Source organism: Misgurnus anguillicaudatus, chromosome 11, assembly GCF_027580225.2.
Source record: "Misgurnus anguillicaudatus chromosome 11, ASM2758022v2, whole genome shotgun sequence".
Classification (NCBI taxonomy): domain Eukaryota; kingdom Metazoa; phylum Chordata; class Actinopteri; order Cypriniformes; family Cobitidae; genus Misgurnus; species Misgurnus anguillicaudatus.
Genome location: NC_073347.2, coordinates 30,688,253 through 30,712,987, shown reverse-complemented (window position 1 = coordinate 30,712,987; position 24,735 = coordinate 30,688,253). Strand labels below are relative to the sequence as shown.

General features: G+C 38.2%; 1 protein-coding gene across 1 annotated transcript; it reads right to left on the bottom strand.

The window, feature by feature from the left end:
• Positions 1 to 1,212: 1,212 nt before the first annotated feature.
• On the bottom strand, positions 1,213 to 24,683 carry fbln7 (fibulin 7). The gene is made up of 8 exons (XM_055171009.2): positions 24,404 to 24,683; positions 23,152 to 23,314; positions 18,390 to 18,566; positions 7,706 to 7,831; positions 7,288 to 7,425; positions 5,614 to 5,751; positions 3,134 to 3,272; positions 1,213 to 1,970 (listed from the first exon to the last, which is right to left on the bottom strand). The coding sequence occupies exons 1-8, from the start codon at positions 24,479 to 24,481 to the stop codon at positions 1,595 to 1,597; spliced, it is 1,335 nt and encodes a 444-aa protein (XP_055026984.2). The 5' UTR covers positions 24,482 to 24,683; the 3' UTR covers positions 1,213 to 1,594.
• Between the last annotated feature and the right edge of the window lie 52 nt (positions 24,684 to 24,735).

The following is a 24,735-nucleotide window of genomic DNA, read 5'->3' as shown; positions in this document are numbered from 1 at the left end:
CGACACTACGCACTGCCCGAAAATAGTCCACTGCTATTAAAAGTAACCAAGGGGACTATTTTTGGGCAGTACGCAACATCACCACGCCTGCCGCAACCATGCCACAGCAGCAAAGTACAGCAGCTCCCAACTTTTAATTTTCCGTCGGTCCCAGTACACGATGAAACCACAGAAGAGTCCAGCCCCAAATAGGAAAAATATCGAAACTGTTTGATTATTTTTAGCGCGATGCCAATGGTCCAATCAGATTCAATGGACCATGCCAAGCCACGCCAAGAGTGCCAGCGCCAGACCCGGAGATCAACTGAATGGACTCCAAAACGGCAAGAATCAAATGCTCAACTCCAGGGGAGCTGGAAAAGGAGTATTTTTCAAAAAAGTGGAGTGTCCCGTTAAGATATTGGTCTTTAACTGTTTAACAAGGATTATACAAAGAAGCAATCTTTCAGGATGTTTCTGAGGTTTGTTTAATTTTTGTGTCTTCGGGCAGTCATTCCTCAGCATTTATTCATTGCTGACATCATTCAGACAAACACTTTGTCGGTGTTTGTTTGCGATTCTTTACAAATTCAACAAACAAGTCAAATATCTTTTTTTTTAATTGGAAACATTTTGTTTTTGATCAACATCAAACTGTATACGACTTTTTGATATCCTTAAATGCATAATGCATATTGACTATAAGTAATTCTTAAGTCAGCTGTGCATTGCAGTTTGGTTTGGTGAAGTGTAAAGTTGCAAATCTAATGATTTTTTTTATTGTTTTGACCAGTGTTGGCGGTAACGCATTACAAGTAATGTGCGTTACGTAATAATATTACTTTTCTGAAGTAACGAGTAAAGTAACGCATTACTTTATAAATGTACACATTATTATTTGAGTTACTTTTAAAAAAAAGTAATGCAAGTTACTTTTTAGTTTAATTAATTTAATAAAAAACGTACTGAATTAAACTGAACATAGTCATGTAGAATTACGCAATCTAAGCGTATGTGCCTGAGCGAGAACAGTTTGAGTCAGAAATGGAGATTGAAGGACTGAAGAACTTGACATTTTTGCGATGGAAATATGCAAATTAAAGAGATCAAGGTTTAGCCAAGTAAGAAAAAGTAACGCAAAAGTAACTTAAAAGTAACGCAAGTATTACTTTCCATGAAAAGTAACTAATTAACACAATGCATTACTTTTAAAAGTAACTTTCCCTAACACTGGTTTTGACTGCCAAAAGTTAGATGATGGATCTCAAACAACCAAAGCATTGCTACAGACAGTGTTTACACTTTTCAGGTAACAAGCTTATTTATAATTGCATTTAGACATAAAACTGGTGTTTTAACCTCCAAATAAAGCCACACTTCGCCTTTTACCAAAAAAAAAAACTCTACCAGCGTTAAAGCAAAAGCATTAGAGTTGAAACATCAGTCTCGTTCCATAAGAGCATTACATTTTCCACAACGTTCATTTTTGTAGCACCCCAACATCAAACCCTGTGCTGCCTTTACGTACAACTCGATCATTCAGACTTTGTAAACATTCTTCCTAAGTCTAAACATTAGCACTTAATATAGACACATCAGATACATCCCAACCTCTTCAGAACTCATAGGCTGAAACCAGAAGGTGGACTCGGGCCAGATGTTTGGCTTGGAAGGTGCGATCGGCGTATTCGGACATCTCTACCTCCACGCTGAGCTCTTGAGGGCCCCGTAGCGGTTGAACCAGGATAAGTTCACCGGTTTGTCGGTCTGAGCGCTGCATGACGAACAAACTCCTGGCGTCACCTCCTCCGGCGATCCCGAAACGGAGGCTGTCGGGACCCGGCCGACCCGGAGCGGTCGCTGTGGCCATTCGGAACAGGGTGGCGGGGGTTCTCAGATTGGATGGGAGGGACAGGTAGTGATATGAGATGGTCTTTGCAGCCAATGGACAGGAGGGGCTATCCATGGGGCAGGGATTTCTTTCACATTGGCTGTAATAGAAGACAAAAAAATGTACTTGTGAGGGTCAATCGTGAACACAGCTATAGTTCCACGTTTCTTATTAGGATGCAGTTATTAAGTCAATACGTCAGCAGTTTGGCAGCGTGCACAAGTAGGTAACATTCTTTCAAGACGGTTTTAGACAGATGTTTCAGATGTTTGATTTATTACATTATATGTAATCATGTTACAACTTTCAATAGTGATGTATTTACAATCTTAACATGCCTTGGTGTTAAGGTGAAAAGCATGTCTGAAAGCTTCAAGGTTTAGCTTCTCACATTTACCAGGACACAAAGGGGCTATTCACAGCTCACGTCAGCTTAACAAACAACTTACATAATAAACGAGAATAAAAGTGTCATGCAAGAAAAACAAATGATTGCAACCTACTTAAATGATACCGCGAGCAAGTGGCGAGTGATTTACAGAGACATTTGTGGGCCCCAGTTGCCGTTTAAAATGCTAAGAGACCGCCATCTGTTTGCTATGGATACACAACTGAAAAACATACTCTGAACTGTTTTCTAGACAGAAACAACATGAGCAAATCTTTGTAATTATTACATAATGTGTTCCCGTAGCTCAGTTGGTACAACATTGCGTCATTTATGTTATGGGTTCGAGTCCTAGGAAACATACATAGAAGAACAGTACACCTTAAGATAAAAGCAACTGCATAAATGTAATGTCTGTCTCATTAAGCGAGTTTTGTGTTTCAAAATCTAGTGAGCTGCCTACCATGGTCCCTAGCTGTCACTGGGGCTGTCACCCTTTCAAAAAATACACCTTTGCACATAAAGAGTGCCTATCAGTACCTCAAAGGTACATACTGGAACCAAACGGTATTAGGACCTTTTTAAAGGGTCCTGCCCCTACTAGCGTGGTTTTACCTGCTTTATTAAAATTATTAAAATAAAATTATTATTTAAATCCAGAACAAGGAGGTGCACTCAGGGTGCTTCATGTCATTCCCTTTATAAGAAAAGGATTAACACATAGCTATACTACAGCTAAATATATATTTTTTGAAAAACCAAATTCAAGAACATCGTTTAGGCTTGTTAAGTGCAAATTTAAGGAGCCTATTAAGTCAATAAAGAAAACAGCAGTGTCTTAAAGAAATTAAAATGAAATGTACAAGCTCACTTACAAAGTTGAGGTCTTCACATAACTAATGTTAGTCTGCGAGCGCGGACACTCGGGGTTCACGCACTGGAATCCTCCTCCGGTGTTGATACAGGTGGTGCCACGGGTGCAGTTGTGTTGTTGTGTAAGACATTCATCCTCATCTGGAGGGACCAGAGAGAAAAAACACAAAGGAAAAGAATGAGCTGGAAAGTGTGGCTACCTAAGAAGAGAGGTGAGATTAGAGCCGTTTCTCAATAAGCGTTCTTGTGTGTACTTGCGTTCTTGTGGACTTGTTAAACGTCATCAGTCGCGGCCCAAGTACTGTTCCAATTCAAAGTTCGCATCAAGCCCAAGTTCACATAAAATCCCCGGATGTGTTCTTGATCCGCCCATTTTATCAAGGATGCATCAGAGGAGACTTGTGTGGACTTACTTATGACAGCGAAGTTTCCCAGAATGCATTTCGCGTCAGGAGTTCGTTCTTCCGAGTCTGAACTTGCCAGTTCGAACTACGAAGGACACAAGTCCGAGTTTGGCGGACTTGGTATTGAGAAACGGCTTAGGTATGTATATGTATACATTTGGTACCAATATGTACCTTTGAGGTACTAATATGTACTCTTTAGGTACAAAAGTGTACTTTTCGAAAGGGTATCAACCCAGTATGCTAGAGATCATTTTTGACCACTTTTTTCTGACCGAGTGGCTGTGTAAGATCATCTCGCTGTGATGAAAACTAATTTAATATAACGCAATGGAAATGCAATATAGTTTACCGCCTCCGAATCATACAGTTCTGTATCGTACCATACCTTTGGTAGAAACCAGACATAAGAGGAACATTTTAGAAAAACTAATTTGATTATTGCTTCAACAATAACAGCTTTGTAATATTTGTCACACTACACCACTACTTATTAATAAAACTGTTAATTTAGGTGTAAATTATCCTTCAATACAGCGCATCACTGATACAGATCCAGGAGCTCTGCAGGATTGTTTAATATCAAGGCCTTGGAAAGCTAGCCAGAACAACTCTTTTACCTTTACTCCCAAAATGTTCCTCTAAGACACTAGCCAAAAACCAATCAGTCAACCAATTCCCTTCCACACACTTACTATTCATCTTAACATACTTCATATAGCCCTGAAGGTCTTTGTTAGGTGTCCAAATGGCTTTCACAGAGTATGTCTTTTAAATCTTAATCCAAACCACTAGAAATCAAGGTTCTTCAGAAGTTTAGGTTCAGCACAACATGAGGGTGAGTAAATGATGACAGAATTTTCATTTTTGGGTGAACTATCCCTTTAAGCCCTAGCATATAAACCCCTTCACAATTCACGTCACAGGCCACACGCGACTGCCTTCTCTCCACCCATTTATCTAATCTGAGATACTGAACACAATGTTTTACATCTTTTCTGACTTCTGGCGCTCAGAAACACACAGTGTACAGCACTATTTTTGGCCTTTCATTGATAAAACTAAAGCGGCTGTTTTCCGCATAGTTTAATTTTATGAGTGTGTGAAAGTTGCACGATCATATTTCATCAATTGCGGTGAAATATCAGATAAAGCTCTAACATAAGTTACAAATGTAAGTTACAAAACACTGTGCAGCATGTTTACTTACAACACAAGGAGCGGATTCCGACATAATATTAGTTCACGTCCATATAAACCCGATAGCGTTAAAATGACAGCAGAGAGACTCGCCAACAGACCACTCCCTCAAAGTAATCAGGACAGAAGCGGTCAAAAGTGGACAAAAGAGACGGATTAAAATACCAGGTGTAAACGTGATGTGTCTCTCTCGTCCACTTGTGATCAGATCGATGAAAACACATCTTAATACCTGGTGTAAACAGCCCCATAGATGTTTAAGAACTACAGAATACAAAATGATTAGCATGGGTGCCAGCCAAACATAGCCACGCCCACAACATTTCAGGACAGGAAGTTCGGTGGCACTGCTATGCTCGAACAAAAACTTTATTTTTATTATTATTATCAACAGTACAACTCGACGTGCACGACAATGTGGATATAACACGCAGTCGTTGCCAGCTATTTTTCAGAAGCCCGTGGATGAAGTTCATCTAACTTACAAATGGTTGACTTAGTAAATAACTCACAATGTCGTGATATGAATGAATTGTTGTAAACATAGTAGGTGTCGATGTTTGTTCGCTAACAACCACAAAGTTAGTCTCATTGTAGCGAAATAACTAGCAGTTCAGGTCAGGCTGCAAAAAAAGGACGCCATTTCAACATACGGTACACACTCGGTTGCTCTGATTGGTTGTAGGTCTATCGAATTGAGTGCAGAGGGATTTTTGTCTGTTTGAAACACGCCCCATAATCACAGCCCGATGGAGCGGTATCAGACTCAAATTCTTACTAGAATTGAGTATGACAATGTCAGGCTGCAAAATGATATCTTTGAGAATTTATAACCACAGCAGTGAAGGAATGAACAATTACAACAGTTTTTCTCTTACCTTCACAGCTCCTTCCATCAGCGAGGAGTTTGTAACCAGTGGGACAGGAACAGTGGTAAGATCCCGGGACATTTACACAGACGTGAGGGCATAGAGACCCTCCGCGCTCAGTCTTATACACCTCACATTCATTCACATCTGTACACATAAACACACATACACTGTAAAAAATTCTTTGCTGCCTTAAATATTTGTCATTTGTCATTTAATATAAGTCATGTCAACAGAGATGAGTTGTCACAACTTATAAAATATAGTTGAGAAAAGTCAACTTAATTTTATAAGTTATAACAACTCACCTGTAGTTATAACAACTCATCTCTAGTCAAGATAAATACAATGTAATAGTAAGTTGAAATGACTTGTAAATCTGAGTTGATTCAACAAAAAAATTTAAGGCAGCAAAGTATTTTTTACAGTGTAAGAACGCAATTTAACAGATTATTTAATTCAATTCAATTCAATTCAATTTTATTTATATAGCGCTTTTCACAATACTTAATTGTTTCAAAGCAGCTTTACATTAATAGAAGCAGTAAAAGCACAGAAAAACGACAGATAGCACAACATAATACACAATAGCATAAGCAGTCAAATTTGCTGCGGGTATAACTCGACATTATAAGCGAGCGTATTACTAATGTAACGTCTAGAAGAGGAAGCTAAATTAAGCCCAAGAAGGCTGCCTCCCCGGGGTAAAAAACCCCCTAGGAGAAAAAAAACCCCGGGCTGTTTAGCCCAGGAAATAAAAAAAAGTCCTGGGAGGGAAAAACCCTTGGGAGATATATATGTATATATACACATATAAACGGATAAGGAGATTAAGCGGAGATTAAGTGGGTTCTGCCGGTGATCGTTGGTCAGGCATCAGCTGGGCATCACGTTGAAGGACGACCAGTAGATCAGAGGTGTGCCGACTTTCACATCTACCGGAACTGGGTCTGTCTATTTAGATTGGATGCTTCATGTATGAACACCTGTGACCACATCGATTTCACTGTGCACTAATCATTTATTAATGTAATATTTTGTTAACTTGTTAACAGCCTTAAATTATGCAAATGTACTGTACTTTTGTGATTATCATTATTATTATTATAATAAATGTATACTGTGAAAAAAAATAGTTGGTTCAACTTAAAAAAGTAAGTTACCTGGTTGCCTTAAAATGTTAAGTTAATTCAACTTTAATTCTTTAATTCAAAATTGTGTAAAAATGTTGTTTCAACTAATATTTTTAAGTTGAATTCACTAAAAATGTTAAGGTACCCAGATAACTTTCTTTTTTAAGTTGAACCAACTTTTTTACAGTGTAGTGATTTAATGAGCTTTTGAGCATTTTTATCATTTTCAATGGTTACTGCTTTACATGCATTTTTCCATTGTTACATTGTTTTCTTGAGAAAAATTGTCAAAATATGTACACCAGCTGTCACTGCGGCAGTACCCTTTAACTCTTTCCCTGCCAGCATTTAAAAAAAAGTTGCCAGCCAGCTCTAGCATTTTTATGATTTTCACAAAAGTTTAATGCCTTCCAGAAATTCTTTCTATCAAATGAAAGAAAATACACGGTTCGATTCGATTCTCGGTTTTTACATTTTTTCTGCTATGCTATTTTTAGACTAGACTTTTATGAAATATCATATTTTATGAATCATGGCCCGTGAGACTCACCCTGACAAATGCTGTTGTCTGAGGTTCCACTCATATGAAAGCCAGCGTCACAGCTACAGTGCTGGGTTCGGTCCACTTTTGCACAGCGGGGTTTGCGGCTGAAGGCCGGATCATTCATAACGCTCCATTCTGGAGGAGCTACGACAAAGAAGAAATTAATGAAACGATCTCCCACAAATACAAAGCCATGTATACTTATAAACATCAGATGAAAAGTTTGGTTACAAAACGAGATCACTTTTTTGATTGTGCATTTCAATTAATATCAATCAAACTGCAGTTGGTTTGTTTTCATTTAAGCCTTCATAACTAAAAAAAATACAGCTAAGTAGCACAATAAAAACATGATAACATAATAATAAACATATCAGACTGTTATGCAGCATTGAAAACACTTAAGCATATGTTGATCACAGACCTGTTTGTGTTCGATACTGACAGTGGCTTCCACTCCAGTTATGTGCACAGGTGCACTTGTACTGGTTCGGTGTCTCCACACAGGTGGCACCGTTCTGGCACGGGTTACTGCTGCATACACTCACATCTGTGTGCAGTGAAAACCGTCATTAACTTCCTTATCACAAAATATACTGAAGAATGCTTTGAAGCTCTGATGAGAGGAAAGATAGTAAGTAATTCACAATATTTGGCACAAAATCTCTCTTTGGGTTACAGAGTATATATATATAATCAATACTAATGAAATGTAAAACATCTGTCCACATTACAGATCAAAAAGGGTACATGTGAACCAAACATTAGGGGGCACTGTGAAGTGGCTGCCACATTCTGGTTGTTTTCAGGTCCAAGTACTCAATAGGGACCCAAATTTGAACGTGATTCAAGGTCGTTACTGATTTGTCTTCCAGGCACTTTGAGGACATGGCGTTTAATAGATTCTACCAACAAAGTTGTATTTCTGAAGGGCCTGAGGCTAGGATTAAGCCGATTTGAAGCTTAAAGGGATAGTTCACCCAAAAATGAAAATAGTGTCATTAATGACTCTCATATCGTTCCAAACTCGTAAGACTTCCGTTCATCTTTGGAATACAGTAAGATGTTTTATATTTAGTCTGAGAGCTTGTTGACCCTTCATTGAAAATGTACGTATGGTATACTGTCCATGTCCAGAAAGGTAATAAAACATCATCAAAGTAGTCCATGTGACATACGAGGGTCAGTTAGAATGTTTTGAAGCATCGAAAATACATTTTGGTCAAAAAATAACAAAAATTAAGACTTTGTTCAGCATTGTTTTCTATTCCACGTCTGTTGTGAAGCGCATGCGCGAAACTAAAGTCACGTGACTGCAGAGACGCGGATGACGTGTTATCCTCAGACATGTTTGTGAAGATTTTTTTTTTCAAACTTACAGCGTGCGTCTCCCTCAGACTGTAAATGAAGCCTGGGCGCACAAAAAACAACAACAAAAAAAAAACAGCTGGGGTGCCCCAGATAACTCGTCATCCGCGTCACTGCAGTCCCGTGACTGTAGTCTCGCGCATGTGCTTCACAACAGACGCGCAATAGAAAACAATGCTGAACAAAGTCTTAATTTTTGTTACTGGGGGCCAGTGTTTTACCGGAGGGGCACATAAAAAAATGACAAGAAATTATATTTAAAGATTATAGGAGTGGTTACAGGAATTAGACAGGACTAGGCTTTAGTTCAATTAGGAAATATAACTAGTTTTAACAAACATGCCTTATTAAATACATTACTTTTTGCATTTTGAAGCAAAACAAAGAGCACTGATGTATTTCAAGATATGGCATTGCAAGTTGTTTTCAGTTTGGACAGCTCTTACATTTATTTTAGTCCAGGACTAGTCTAATCCCTTTCCGGGAAACTGCCCTGTAAACTTCATTTTACTTTACAATCATATAAATATTTATTTAATACAAGAGTGAGTGCAGGTGCAAAAGGGGAGCTTAGCTTTTTTATATACGCCCCCAACCGAAAATCATGCGAGCCTACTCAATAAACTTTATGAAATGCAAACTTTTATAAAGACAAACGTTTGTTTTAGTTTACATATAAACACACATTGCTAGACAGTTAGGGACCACAATCTGATCAGTTTTTAGAATAATATTTATTTTAAATAGTAAACATTTTTATATATAACATTTAATTATATTCCTCCAATTTTATGCACGTATATGTAAGAGCATAATTACAGCGCTTTTTACAATATGTAAACTTTAAAAAGTTAGCGAGATGTTGGTTTTGGGCCACTGAATTGCTCATGACACCGGTTGTTGATGAGTACAGCTGTGAATGATCACAACGTGCTTAAGCAGCCACGCCACAGGAGAACAAGTGAACAGTGTCCCAATGTCAAGTCAGCTAGAGTCCTTACCAGTGCCCAAATCTGCATACACATTCTCAACATTGGGAGATTGGAAACGAATTGAGACACTCGCCGAGCAGCACCCGCGGGCGGCTAAAGTGATTGGGTGCGCTGCTCCAATTTGCCGGTGTAGAACGTTACGTCGCATTAGTTCCGCTTTTGGCGCTCGCGTGTAAAATCAAAATAAATGTATACTTTTTTATTTGGTCAGCACGGGGTGGCCACAGGGGTGGCCAGGGACATGTCTACAGAGGCACGGGCTACCCTTGGCCCTCGTGTAGAACCGCCACTGCATTAATGACATTATTTTCATTTTTGGGTGAACTATCCCTTTAAGTTTTTAATAAACATATAGTACGTGCCAAGAGCATTCGGTTAATATCATTATCTCATTTTTGACAGAAGTGGCTTTTAGCGGATTTTGCATCTGAGCTCTTCAAATACAATCATCATGTATACATTACATGCGTATGAGAATATATATTTTTTAATCATTGCAAAAATTACAGGTGAATTATAATGCAGACAGGTTCTTGTCAGGTTCAGGTTTTATTCAGCCTTCATCACGTACCCACAATCCTGCTTAGGCCAGAACACAATAAATACCTAAAATGCCCCAGATTTTGATCTCCTTGTCTGTACAGGGCTGAATTTTTTTTGTGCCCAAGGAAAGCATCAGAAATGTTTTTGGAATGCCAATTTTCTCCATATTTCCTGTACAGAATGGCACAGTAAAATGAAACAGATCTCGTGGAAATGTTGAGAAGCCTCTTAAATCACAGTTAAACTAAACTTTGTTTTTTCCCATTTGGCCACCATCGCATTTATAGAATCCGGTAAGCATTTGCATCCATAACTGTAAACGGTTGTGAAGTTAGTTTACAGCTACTGTGCCACACAACATCTTTACACATCAGATGCGCACAGCAAACTTCCATCTCCTGTCAAAATGGGAATTTATTGCTGCTGCTGTAAATTTCTGTGAGGCCCATTGAAAGGAGCCTTAACATGTGTTAGCCGAAAGATGAAGAGATACTGTTAACTGGACACGCAAGGGGAGAATTAATGCACAAACCGGATCTAAGACTTACAGTAGTTGGTGAACGCTTTTGTGTCTTTTCTTCATATAAATTGTTTGACCTTGAAATATTTGTACTTTTTGAAAAATTCGAACTGTTTAGTATGCTGTGTCTATATTTTAATTATAATAATCCAGGTGGTTTAAAAATGCATTAAGTAACTTGTAAAAGGATCTCTTGACAGAAATGCAATATAACATATACACATAATAACTATATTATCAGTGGTATATAAAGACCTTACATAATGAACTGTATTGTTTTTATTATCTTTCGCGCCGCCATGTTTCTACAGTAGCCCTAAACGGACAAACATATTTGGTATGATATAAATCAGTTTTGTCACTACTTTTGGCCCTGTGCTCGCTTAGTCTACGAGTCCGTAGGGTGTCCCATCTGTCATTTTTAAGCTCCAAAGTGTGCTCATCAGCGCCCCCTTTGCACACTTGATGCGGTCTTCGGCAAAGCCACCACTGCTGCCTTACGAAAGAGCAATCAGACGACGAATGGGAGGAGTTTACACTGATGGGCAACTTCTCTTCCTAATTCCGGTGTGATGCTCAAGTCTGTCCTAAAATACGACTCCGGTGCGCCCTCGTGGACTCGCGTCAAGGGTCCCTAAGGTCTGCACTACATGTTGTCATCAAAGTGTAGACTCTGAGGAAGTCCACAAGTCCGGAGTGCGCCATTTGGGACAGGGCCTTTGTCTCAGACGATGACGATTTTGTCTTGTGGCGGCTACTGTAGCTTCACTATGCATTTCGTAAGGGAAGGGTGAGCTGTGGACTGAGCAGTTGGTTGCAATTCACAGTTTCACCACTAGATGCCGCAAAAATTGTACACAATAGACCTTTAAATGTAACATTTGGTGATGTAATGACAGTTTGATTCGGTTACAGTTTTTACTAAATCAGTGGTTTCCAAACTTTTTCAGCCTGCGGCCCCCCTTGTGTACGGTACATCCTTTGCGGCCCCCCAAAGAAAATTTGTGACAAAAAACTGTTCTAAAACTCAACATTTTAATAAAAAAACAAACAAACATTAAATTATACAAAAAAATAGTGCTTTTGGTTAGTAGCCTTATTTTTTTTTATTTAATTACACAGAATTCACGATAAATTAATGTATCTCATAAAACTGGGGCCCCCCTGGCACCATCTAGCAGCCCCCAGTTTGAAAACCACTGTACTAAATAATGCTCAATGACATTTGGAATTTGGTCAGAATTTGGTTTAATTGACTGATTTAATTATTAAAAATAAAATAAAACACCGAATACGGATTTGAGATGAATCACAGCATTACAACCTTTGATTCATTAACTATACAAAAACTATAAATCACTGATTCAATTGAAACATGAACATATTTTATTTCAAATGTTTTCAACATATATAAATATACAGTTTTTGATCACTTTTGATCTGTGTGGCTGCTATTTCTGATTTTTTTCTGAGCTTTGGAGGTTTGGAGTTTTTATTCGACAGTGCTCACGATCTTTCTCGTGTTTGTTTTCTTTCCCAGAAAGCTTAAGCACGAGAATTTGCAGATCTAAATGGCTCACTTCATTCCCTGAGATATTTCTGAACTACCCATGAACACATTTACGTTTTCACTCACTTTCAAAGGTGCTTTCGGAAGCAAAACACGCGAAAATAGACTCACACCTGCAGGAGTACAGACATTACACTGTCTGTGCTGTCATTTTAAACATGAACTTTCCCTTTCAGACACACACATGCTCTCTTTCAGACACACTGTGTCCCACTGTACCACCTGGAATGTCTTGAATGTTGCCTGTAGCGATATTAAAGGAAGTCATCAATCGCATGCTTAGCATAGTTGCGTGCTATCGAACCATGGTCCAGCTTTAATGAGCTTAACCTCTGCCCACTGAGAGTTTATACAAAAAACAAATACTGCCAGTCAGATGTTTAAACAAACCAAATTACTTTTTCCTGTTGCCATTTTCCACATTTTACTAAATAAAATAGCAAAGCCCTCAAAAATATGTAAAAAAACTTATCATTGCATTAGCAATGCAAAAGGTCATGGGGTTTGAACCTAGTGAACACACATACTGATAAAAATGCATACCTTGTAATCCACTGTAAGTCATTTTGGATAATGCATAAATATAAATGTGAAACTTAGTACAGAAGTACCAAAGCTTTGCCTAAGTCACAGCTCTCAAACCCTGAGATGAATCCTGCAATGCTTTAAAACAGAACTGAATGACTTGCTGGACATTTGCTGCATTGTCCAGTCCAATGCATTTATTACGTTTTTACATTTACAAACAGAAAAGGTTGTGGTGCAAAACACCAAACGTCTTCAGGTGTGTAGATCTAAATCATGAAATAATCCACTTTTTGTATTTTTGACTCAAGTTTTTTTACATTAAATGTTTTGCCAAAAATTTATATTTTCACATTTCTTTGCAAAACAAACCCAGTAACTCTCTTCCAGCCAGCGCCAGCATTTTTGATGATTTTTTTTTGAAGGCGGAGTCCATGATGTTTGAAAGCCAATGTTGATATTAGAAATCACCTAAACAAACACGCCCCTACCCCAATAGAATCTGGACCTTCTGTTGATAGACCCGCCCAACACATACGCAACCCGGCAAGGATGTCGGTTAGTAGACACGCTCCTTACTGCTGATTGGCTATAAGTGTGTTTTAGTAGTTGGCCCGTCTCCTTTTCCAAAGCATTTTTCAAACATCGTGGACTCCGCCTTTAATGCCTTCCAGAAAGTTTTCTTCTATATATATATATATAAACATGCAATATAAAGTTTTATCCTATCTTCATTTGTTCTCTTTTTATAATCTCTCAAAAAATACAAAATTTTGAGCAAAAAGCTGGAGATAATTGCATTTTTTTTTAAGGATTTTTGTTAGAGATCAGATTCAGAGCGATGAAAAAAAAACATACACAGAGTTTTTACTGTTTGCCCTTAGTAGATGTTTCAGTGTTTTATAGGTCGGGTAAGAGCGCCATCCGGGGGATAAGATTGGAAACATGGATGGCCGTAAAAACTCGTCATTGGCAGGGAAGCGTTTTCTTTTAACACACACTGTTTCTGCTTATCTCATGTTAACCTTGAGTACCTATAGAGTAGTATTCATCCTTTATATCTCTGAAAAGTCTTTAGTTTTATCAGATGTATAAAAGACAAATTAGCTGTAGCGAGTGTTTCTGTAAAAACCTGACACTTCTGGGGCATGCCACGGGAGGAGCAAGTCACGAGAAAGCAACACTGGATAACTTATGATTCACTACATGTTCGATTCTTTACATTAAATGCACTTAGGCGCCGATGTCCAACATAACAAAGTTTTACTTACTGTATGAAATCTAGCGTTAAACAAACACACACGCAAAACTCCGCTGCTACCTCGGATAAACAAACTATATCCATTGTTTCTTTAAGGCTGGCTTACTTGGAAAGCTGTAAAAGGCTTTTTACTCCTTACATACGAAAACACACATCTTCTTTTGTGCCATTATTGAGTCTTGATGTAAAAAAAGCTGTCGCGTGAAGTGTTGCGAGTGTCTTTGGTTCTCGCTTTCCCAATGATTGACGTGTGGGCGTGCTTTTCCGGGGGAAGTGCCCATAAAAGGAAATGATACGTAAGGTTTACTCATGCTGCGTAAGATGTGCCCATGTTCGGAAAAAAACTTTTCGAAACTTTTACGAAGTGTACTTGTATAAAACGTGTGGCAAGGTGCATTCGGCACGGAAATACTCTTAACCGTCCAACTGCTTTTTTAAAACTTTACCTATGTTTAGCGTAAGAAATCCAACTCTTAGGGGCTGGACACACCAAAACTTTTAAACGTGGCTGAAAACGCCTTGAGGACGCCGAATGCCAGCTGTTTTTCAGCTGAGTGCTAGCTTTCTTCAGCTAAGCGCTTTGGTAGCTCTGATACGTCAGCTGTGAGATGGTTGGTTGCTGTGATACTTGTCCCGCCCCACCTCCACTGTGATTGGACGGCCGCGTGAGAACTGACATTGACGAGCGGAGCTTTTCTTCCAAAGTTGAACATTTCTCAGCGCTCAGCGCTGAGCGCAGAAAAACTGCTAGCTGCTGGCTTATTTGAAAAACGCTGAGCTTCCATTGATAACATGCGCCGGCCGCGGGCGTAAAAGCGTTGGTGTGCACGCCCCCTTAAACTATGTTAATAAGTTAGAATGCATGAAATACCGTTAACCCCCCTTAATTCTCGAGTTAAATCATTAAAAAGCATTTAAGTATTTTTAAGATCATGAGAAACAGAAATTAAGTCCAAATTATTTAACTTGTACTGTAGTAACACTCCAAGCTGAATGCTGAACTATGAGCCCAGATCTTTTTACAGTGGCCTTGACACATGAACCCTGTTGAGAAGATACCAGGGGCAGGAATGCACATACAGGTGTTTAGTGTTTCAGGACATCTATTGTTGCTTCATTCAGTGAAGCTTAAGAGAGAAGAATGCCCTCCTTTCTTCCCTTACTCCTTATCTCTCTGTGTAGTGTAGTGTACCTTATGATTTCTGGGCTCTCCACTGATTTCAATCACATGCGGAGGTATTCAGTCATTATCTCAGTAATGTATCTCAATGAGATTTCACATTACACAGCTCACAATAACAAAATAACAGTAACTCCAAGAATTCCATTGACTTGATTATATAGATATAGTTAAATTCATGTTGGATACATAGCAATGAATCTGTGAGCCGTGTATAAGAACACGAGCAGGTGATGCAAATGTACATACGGTTTTACACGATTTTTGACTTTTTAAGGCTTTTGCTTATCAATATCATTTAAAGGCAGGATAGGCAGGAATTATCTAAAAAAAACTTTTTTACAAATTTGTTTAAACTGTCTTTATATACCAATACATAAGTAAAATGTAAGTACTCTAGAAAAGAGAGTATAAAAATCGAGTCTGTAGACCGCAAACACAGCTAATTTTTCCATTCACTACACCCCCTCCCTTCTGGGTTTCTTCTAAAGCCACGCCCCCAAAACACATGAACGCATGACGCCAACCAGTTCTGCTGGGAGAAGCATTTACCTCAGACGAGCGGAGAGGAAGGAGCGCGGTGCATGTAGTAACATCATGTCACAATCACATATAATAATACACCTAACTTTATCACTATGAATATAAACAAATAGGATGGATTTTAGTACTCACTATTAAGCTAGCATATCGATATTGGTAAAGTTTAAAATATATTTTGTTTGATTCGGTAACAAACGAGCTAGTTATATTTATAAGACAATTCTAAAAACAGATTGCATTGATACAAGTTTTTTATTACCATCAGTTACACTGTGATGAAGGTGAATTTCGTGGAAGATTCATAACATATATAACGTTACGGTGTTTTGCATGTAAGAGTTTCCGTGATGAAAGCATTGTTGACTCTGATGAGGACTACACCCCGCCCACTGTGCAAAGTGACGTCGGAATTACGTCTTTTTCATGTAATTTTTGGACGTCCAAATCCAGTCCATAAAAGGGGTTGTTTTGTAACGCCAGGCGACGTCTTTTTTTTTACGTCTTCTGCACGTCTAAATGTTTACATCCGTAGGACCGCCGTGTAAGGAAAAGAGACATGATAAAAGCGAAAAGAATTGTCTCTGCACTTCACCCATCCATTGCAACACCGAAACACTTCAGTCATTTCATGCCGGCCGTGGGATTCGAACTACCGATATCTGGGTTACAAGCAAGTCTCGCTAACCACTCGGCCAACCGGCCATATCTCAACATTGTCTATATATAACATGAATATTTTCATGTTAAATTGTTAGTATGGTCATATACTTTTAAAATAACATTTAATTACAGATTTTTAATTGTACATTTAGATGAATTTGTATATAATTCAAGAAAGCAGAAAAAACAGTACTGTATAAATAATATAGACTATTCGTAAGTATTAATCATGTTGGTACAATAATCCTGATATTTGTAAATAAACACATTTTTATAGGCCTAATCATGTATTATAGACATAGGTATGTCATAGACATCCAAATGACGTCCAAAGAATCACCCAGTTCAAACGTCAAATGTTGCCTGTAAATATGACGTCCAAATGACATCCAAAAAATTACCCAGTTCAAACGTCAAATGTTGCCGTAAATATGACGTCCTAATGACGTCCAAAAAATTACCCAGTTCAAACGTCAAATGTTGCCCGAAATAGTGGACCTAGTTTGGACGTCGAATACATGTCCAGAATTGGTCATGGACCGACGGACCCAATATAGACATGATCTGCACATCTATCCGACGTCCTGTGTTTAGTGGGCGGAAACAATACCGCTACCACATCATCGACTCGAGGAAAAGCCACGATATTTACTCTCATTTGATTTCTTCGTTTATTCCTTTTTTTGTCTTGCTTGCCTTTCGCTGACTGGATATGCAGGTACTGTGAGTTCTGAATGCTCTTTCTCTGCCGAATTTTTGCTCTTCCTAGAGTGCCTCATGCACGTTCAAATCAATCGGGCTAATTCGTATGAATTCATACAAAGTTAATTGTGCAAAAACGTACGATTCTCATAAAAAAAAAAAATGAAACCCAACCACTAACCCCGTACGTAACCCCAACATCACAGGGGTCAAGGCAAATCGTACAAAAACTTACGAATGTGGTCGTATGAATTAATATGAATTAGCCAACTCGTAAAATACGTACGAATTTTCGTGAGATAGTGTTGGAACTGCCCCTTCTGTTCTGACTGAAATGTGTCTGAAAACAATTCATAATGTATCACAAGGCCATGTTGTGTTCACCAGCGCTCCTGCATAGGGAGCTATAAAGGACATGAGAGCGTTAACTCTTCTTCTGTGGTTAGTTTTCACGTTAACTAGTCGAACCTTTTCCTAGGCTACTGGGATAAATCTGGTCTCAGTTTAATATAAGTCTACAACATTTTAAACATATCAGTTCATTAAAGGACAAGTTCGGTATTTTACACTTAAAGCCCTGTTTTCAGATTGTTTATGATGAAATAGAACAGTTTTGACTGAAATTTCGACATATGCGGCTGCCCCGAGAATTTTCGGGTGTTTGTGTTTTACCTCCCACCTCTACAATGGGTTTATAGGTGGACTGGAACAATCATTTCTAAAATGCATAAAATTTTCGTTTACAAAGACGAGAAACTCACCGAGTGGTCAGGGGTGTTCACTGATTTGCTCACACAAAAATCGCTGCAAAAGATGCTTTCCAACATGTGTTTTAGCATTCGTTTTTTAACTTGTGGACCTATTTTTCCAAACGCCTCACACCCGTACATTCTTCCGCTGAGAGCTTGAATAATAGACACTCCAGACCAGGTGGTGGCGCTAATCCGCCATTGCCAATCGCAAGAATAGAAACAAAGTTCCCGGCGCGGAGTAATACCGTACCTCACAGCACATCTAATACAAGTCAATAGAGTTGGCAAAAACTACGATAAAACCTGCTGGAGTGCGTATTTTGCAGTGATTTTTGTGTGAGCATATCAGTGAACACCCCTGAGTTTCATGTCTTTGTAAACGAAAGTTTAATGCATTTTAGGAAGGATTGTTGCAGTGCACCCACCAATAGTGGTGTTTACTGTGATTGAGGTTTTGTTTGATCGGGATTAAGTTGAAACTTTCTGACAGACCTTTACAGCCGACATTGCCTCCACTCCAGGTGCCGTTCTCCTGGCACACGCGTGTTCCTTGTCCCACCAAACGATAACCCTGAGAACACGTGAAATGGACCTCGTGACCCACCAGGTATTTCGAGCCGAACTTCCTTCCATGGGCCGGAGCCGTCAGTGGTGGACACGAAATCTGGGCTATAGAGATGACACGACAGCGAAAAAGAAATTTTGAGAAGGTCAGGGTTAATGATGTCAGAGAAAAACATGGTTACATGAAGGACGGAAATTACTGCATACTTTGCCAGAAGGCAGGCACATGTTACTGGATGTGGGAACCGTCATGGGAAATGCCTCATTTCATGCAGACAACTTACATACTGGAACAATACCACAGAAGGCACGTAGAAAAACAATGATAGTGTTTACATTAGGGTCAACATGAAACCAAAATTGACCTTTTTAATATGTGGTTCATCAGTGCACATATTAGACAATTTTTGCTTTTTAAATTTTTCATTGAAATGAACTTGCTAGGCTACTAATATGAACTTGTGTTTCTACCAGTGTAGCTTAATTGGTAGAGCATTGCATTAGCACCACAAAGTTCATGGGTTTGATTCCCAGGAAACACACATAACTTGTAATGCACTGTAAGATACTTTGGATAAAATCTCCCACATGAAAAAATGTAAACGTGCTTCACCTTCAAATGTTTGTCCTGTTTGGCTGATGAATGCCTCTTTATATTTCGGTTTCTCGCTTCAAACTCCTTTCATGTATAGGAAAAGTTTTACCATTCATCAAAATTAAGTCCTGGTCAGATTTTCCTCATTTCCCTCAGAAATATGCTTTATTCTGGTCTGTTTCATGTATTGGGCATGCTCTATAAAATGTTAGATTTTTTAACTATACTTAATCATATCCATATTATGTTTCTCCACAAAACATGGCATTACCATGGTACCATTTGAAATAAAGAGTAAGGCCATTGTGCAGTTTTGAAACTAAGAAACACATAAATTCTGAGCATTACTGTCTTATGTAACACGCAAGGAAACTATTAACCCATGTTTATATCTGCTTGTTAAGTCATGACATAAGGAATACGGTTTCCGGGTCCAAGCCTCCACTTATTTCAATAGAGGATATTATTTGAAAAGCTGTTAATGAGCACTATTATTCATATTACACATTTAAAGTGCACCTACTTCAATTGCTAAAAAACAACGTTATGTTGTGTATTTGGTATAATACAATGTGTTTGCGTGGTTTATGGTGAAAAAACACATTATTTTCCACATACAGTACATTTTTGTAGCTCCAGATTTCACTCTCTTCCTAAAACGCACAAATTTGAAAAGCTCTGTGTCCCTGATTGGCCAGCTAATCTGTATGTTGTGATTGGCCTGAATACCTCTGATGTCAGCCTGAAATGTGACACTCCTTACCATGTTTAAAAGATTTGCTCACAATGCAATGCTAACAGGAGTTAAATTACAGGCTGTGAGTCAGAAGCGGGACGAATTATGATAATGTCGGTCTTTACTACATCACCAATCCCAGGAAGTAAACTGTTGACTACAATCTGTGTGTTTGTTGTAGTCCAAGAAAAGATATTTACTTGGAGACGATAACTTGCGTCACCATTTACTTTGGGGTTAGTACCTTTTCCATATCCTTAACATGTACTGTACTAATACACACTTACGCACCTAAGGAAATGTAAAATCATAAATCGGATAATTTAGGTGAAAATTTTATAAACTCACAGTGTACACTGCAGTCTCCAGGGTCACGAAATCAATGACAGCAATATATTAATAATTCTTATACTATGGTTTGTTGAACGCTGTATTCTGATTGGTTGAGAAATGTACACGGGTATGCATTCTTTTTTGATAACTGCACACCTGACTTGTCAAATGTTTTAAAAATAGGCACCAGAGCAAGGTTTGTGGTAACCGTGGTATAAGCAGAATAATTGACTACGCCCCTTTGAATTATTTGAAAATTATTTATTTGACGGCACGACGCGACCTTGGGTGTGCATTATTTTCTTATAATTCAATGGCCCATCGTCAATTATTCCTTACATAAAAAAATCAATTTCCATGAGTCCATGTCTGGTCATCTCAGATTTTGTTGTAGAGATAATAATTAGGAGCTGATGTTTTTGGTAGTTTTTTTATACGAGTGTATTAGCATGATTTTTTTGTTGTTTCCCTATGGTTTTTGAGATCGGTTAGACCCGGAAGTGCTGCATGACGTCAGACTTCGTTTTAGAAGATGACCAGACTGTTTAAAGGAATCACATTTAGTTTGACCTGTCGATCAATCTTGTTTCCAATCCTAGTAAATTAAGGCTTAATTAAATTCAAATGTAAAATCGACAAAGCCACAACAAATTTCCTTTGACTTGAGCTATGAAATGCTAAGTCATGTGAATTGAGACTTTTCCAAATCAGCTCACTTGTTGCTCACTTTGAAGGAAGAAAGTTGTTTCATGCTAATAAAATACAAACAACACAGAGAGAGTTCTGAATTGTTGGAATTTTGTGCCATTTCAGCTCATTAACTAGGATTTTAAAAGGCCAAATACTGGAATTACTTTCCAAAAACAACTTCCATGTTAACTGAATCTGATTTGCAATCTGGATTTCTGTATGGAGGGATGCTATACAGTAACAGTAAAGTATTTAAAGAAATAATTCACCCCAAAATAAAAAGAAGTTCATATTTTACTCTCCATCAAACCATTTTTGATGCCTATGACTATCTTATATTATCCTGGCTCTTGTGAGCTTTATAATGGCATGTGTTAGTGCCTAATTTTTAAGCTCCAAAAGGCACATACAGCCATCCATTAAAAACTAATCCATACATATAATACATATCTGTTTATACACCTATTATCTAGAAAGTTATATACTGTACACTTAGAATGGGTTGAGGGTAAAATGGGTTAATTTTTATTTTGAACTATTTCTTTACAAGACATAACCCGCTGCATGCATTTGTTATTAGGCATCTAATTCCTTATAGTGCTTGCAATTAAACAACATCAGGCTCAATTAATTCCCTTTTTAAGGATAAACCAATTTTTGGGGGGGTTTTCTGTATTTGAGTTTAAAAATATCAGTCTGCTTGGTTGCAATGTTAATGGCAGTTCTCAAAAGCTCACCGTGGCTTTATAGAATGGTTTTCCATTTTAATAAAGGCCACTTATGAGATGAATCTCCTCTGAATCTTCAGGTCCTTTCATATAAGTCTTTGAAGTACGTTATATAATACCCTCGAGCTAAAGTCTATGAAGTCAAGTCAATAACTCCAGATGCTTAAATGACATCACACAGAGACACACCTCCTCTCAATGGAATCTAAATCAATAAGGAATTACTCTCATATAAAGTGTTCCTGATACATCAAAGGAACCAAAACACCTCAAACTTTATTTACAGATGGTCAATGCAGCATTGTGTTAAAAATAACCTGGACAAATTTTGGTTAATTTAACTCAGTTAAGGCCACTTATGAGTTGAATCTTCTCTGAAGAGGAGTCTCTGATATTTGACTCATTTTAAAAAATGCATGTTACTCATCTCAAAAGCCGGTTAAAGTCTGTGTAAAGTATTAAATTTGGTCTCAGTTTGTCACACCACAGAAAAATGTGTTATTAACCACCCAGCCAAATTTGAATAATGAAAAACGGCAATAAAAATGTTTTGAAAAATAGGCATTATTCTCTACTCTCAAATGGGGGGGGGCGTGTCCGCTGTCTGTGCTGAAACCACCCCCACTTACAGGAAGACTGCCGTCTCTCTCAACTTTCAAATACAACTGCAACCTGAATGGATGCTCGTGATTTTGTTAGGGGCAGGGTCATGCTTGGTGGCTCCAGTGCGTTATCGAGCCACCCTTTAAACCCTTCCCAAATAATCCTAAATTTTAGAAATGATGAAAACAATTTTTACGGTGTTAATCCACAAATCAATACAACACAGTTTACAGACCTTGTAACGTGTTTCAGCAAAACATTTCTAACATTAATAATGTGTTTAGAAACAATTTTACCTGGTCTTTAAAGAGCATCTATTTAATTGCTAAAAACAACGTTATTTTGTGTATTTGGTATAATACAATGTGTTTGCGTGGTTATGGTTCAAAAACACATCATTTTCCACATACCGTACATTTTTGTAGCTCCAGATATCCCTTTCCTCCTGAAGCACACTGATTTTGTACAAAACTCATTGATCGGAAAAGCTCTGTGTTCCTGATTGGCCAGTTAATCTGTAAATTGTGATTGGCCTTAATACCTGACGTCAGCAGGAAATGCGACGCTCCTTATCATGTTTAAAAGATTCACTAACGATGCAATGCTAACAGGAGTTAACTTACAGGCTGTGAGTCCGAAGCGGGAGGAATTATGATAAAGTCGGTCTTGTCTATGTCAACCGGCCCAGGAAGTAAACTGTTGCCTTCAATCCGTGTGTTTGTTGTAGTCCAAGAAAAGAGATTTACGTTGGAGACGATAACACGCGTCATCGTTTACTTTGGGGTTTGTACCTTTTGCATATCTTTGACCGTATGTGCTCTTTAATCTAAAGACTTATAGGTAAAATGGTTTATATACTGAAGGTAAATGTCAATTTTATTAGAATAGCCACCCTTTAAATTTTTATTTCTATATGTCTTGTTTGTCAGTTATATAACAAAACTATCTACAGATCTTGTAGAGGACAATATTATGCTAATAATGGAAAGGGCCCAACATACTCACATGAAGACTGGTCTGACTGCGGTAACTTCAACACAGAGCTTTGAAGATTGGTGAGTTTGGACTTCATAACCCGAAGCCCTTCTGTGAACCGGACCTCCTGTCCTTTGAGAAACTTCTCCATTTGACGCAGTACGCCAATCACTTTCTGCTTATCCATACAACCCTAAGGAATAAAACCCCAAACGTCCAGGTTAGCTACTAACTGAGCACCTGGTTACAATTTGATGGCAAGCAGTTATCGCTTAATTATAGACTAAGTTTATTCAAAGAACATGGCCTCATACGGAGGAGATATTTGACATCAAAAACATTTGCAGGGAACATTACCACAAAACATTAGTTATGTACGAAAGTGAAAAATGGCACAGACGAATTATGAAAGCCAGATGCTGTGAGTGATGTCATGTGTTAGGACATAGGGACTCCTGTGGGGCATAACATAAAAGCTGAGGTCTTTCTGTTCAGGCCAATGTTTAGGAAGTGAGGAACGTGCCAGCACAACAGAAGCCAAGTCAACCGAGTTCCCTTAGAAACGTAAATATTACTTCATTTTACAGAACAATTTAACAGAAGTCGTCCCGAATGTATTAATTCGGTCAATGGGCAATCTCTACGGTCTTCTCCAAGAACCACATGTAAGAGTAGAAATTTCTTACACTCTTTCCTCAGTGGCTTTATGGCAGTTATACAAGAAGCTGTTAGGCAGATGTTTGTAGGACCTCTGTCCAAAGAGCCGATCCCCTGTATGTTTTTCATGGCAGTAAAATACAGTCTTGTTAGAGGAGAGAAGTCTTGAATTTCACTGAGCTTCCGCAGTTGTGAATAAAGGTGGTGTGAAAAATATTTGGAAAATATGGAATAAACATTTTTAAATTATGTGTGTTTTTGATAGTTTCTCAGTGGCCCTAAACAATTTCTGGACAAAACAAAATAACCAAAATACAATTAAATTCATAAAGGACAGCACGTGCACATTTTTCAAGCAAAACATCTAGCAAAAAAAAGTTTGTTAGTATTTAATTGAATAAATCGAAAGATATAAACACCAAGACACCTGTGTGAACTGACTCTAATATAGCCACTAAAAATCACATAGACACCGGTTGGTTGAAAGTCTTCAAGAATAACTCGATAACTTAGATCTGAAAAATGAAGCTCCTCTGCATCATTTTGCAGATGTCACTTTTTGTTTTGTAGTGCAATGGCATTAATGTACATTTTATCACTTCAATGTTCAAACTTTTGCACTCACCTGTGCAGCATCGTTACAGTCATGCAAAGATAAGACGGACAGGAAGAAAAAAAATGTGTATAAATAAGATAAATTCATTCTTCTGTATCCACTGTCAGTCTCTATAAAAGGTTTTGTTTCGTGTCCGATGTTGTTAATCCTCAGGTATGTTTACGTCGTCAGTCTGTGTACAAAATTTGAATTAAATAACCCGATGCAAGAATTGGTGAAGATGCTCCTGTGTTCCTCATGAAGAGTCCGTCGAGCGCCTCTGAGGTTAATATCCAATTCCTTCACGAGTCATTCTTTTGAAACGAGCTGAATGAATCATTCGAATCGATTCGCTAACCGTG

Bases quoted from the DNA above. Each gene is read 5' to 3' on its own strand.
- fbln7 (XM_055171009.2), bottom strand. From the start codon at position 24,481: ATGAATTTATCTTATTTATACACATTTTTTTTCTTCCTGTCCGTCTTA. The intron at 5,752-7,287 runs GTGAGTCTCACG...TTATGTGTACAG, and splicing joins AGACAACAGCATTTGTCAGG to ATGTGAATGAATGTGAGGTG. The intron at 1,971-3,133 runs GTAAGTGAGCTT...CTTCTATTACAG, and splicing joins TATGTGAAGACCTCAACTTT to CCAATGTGAAAGAAATCCCT.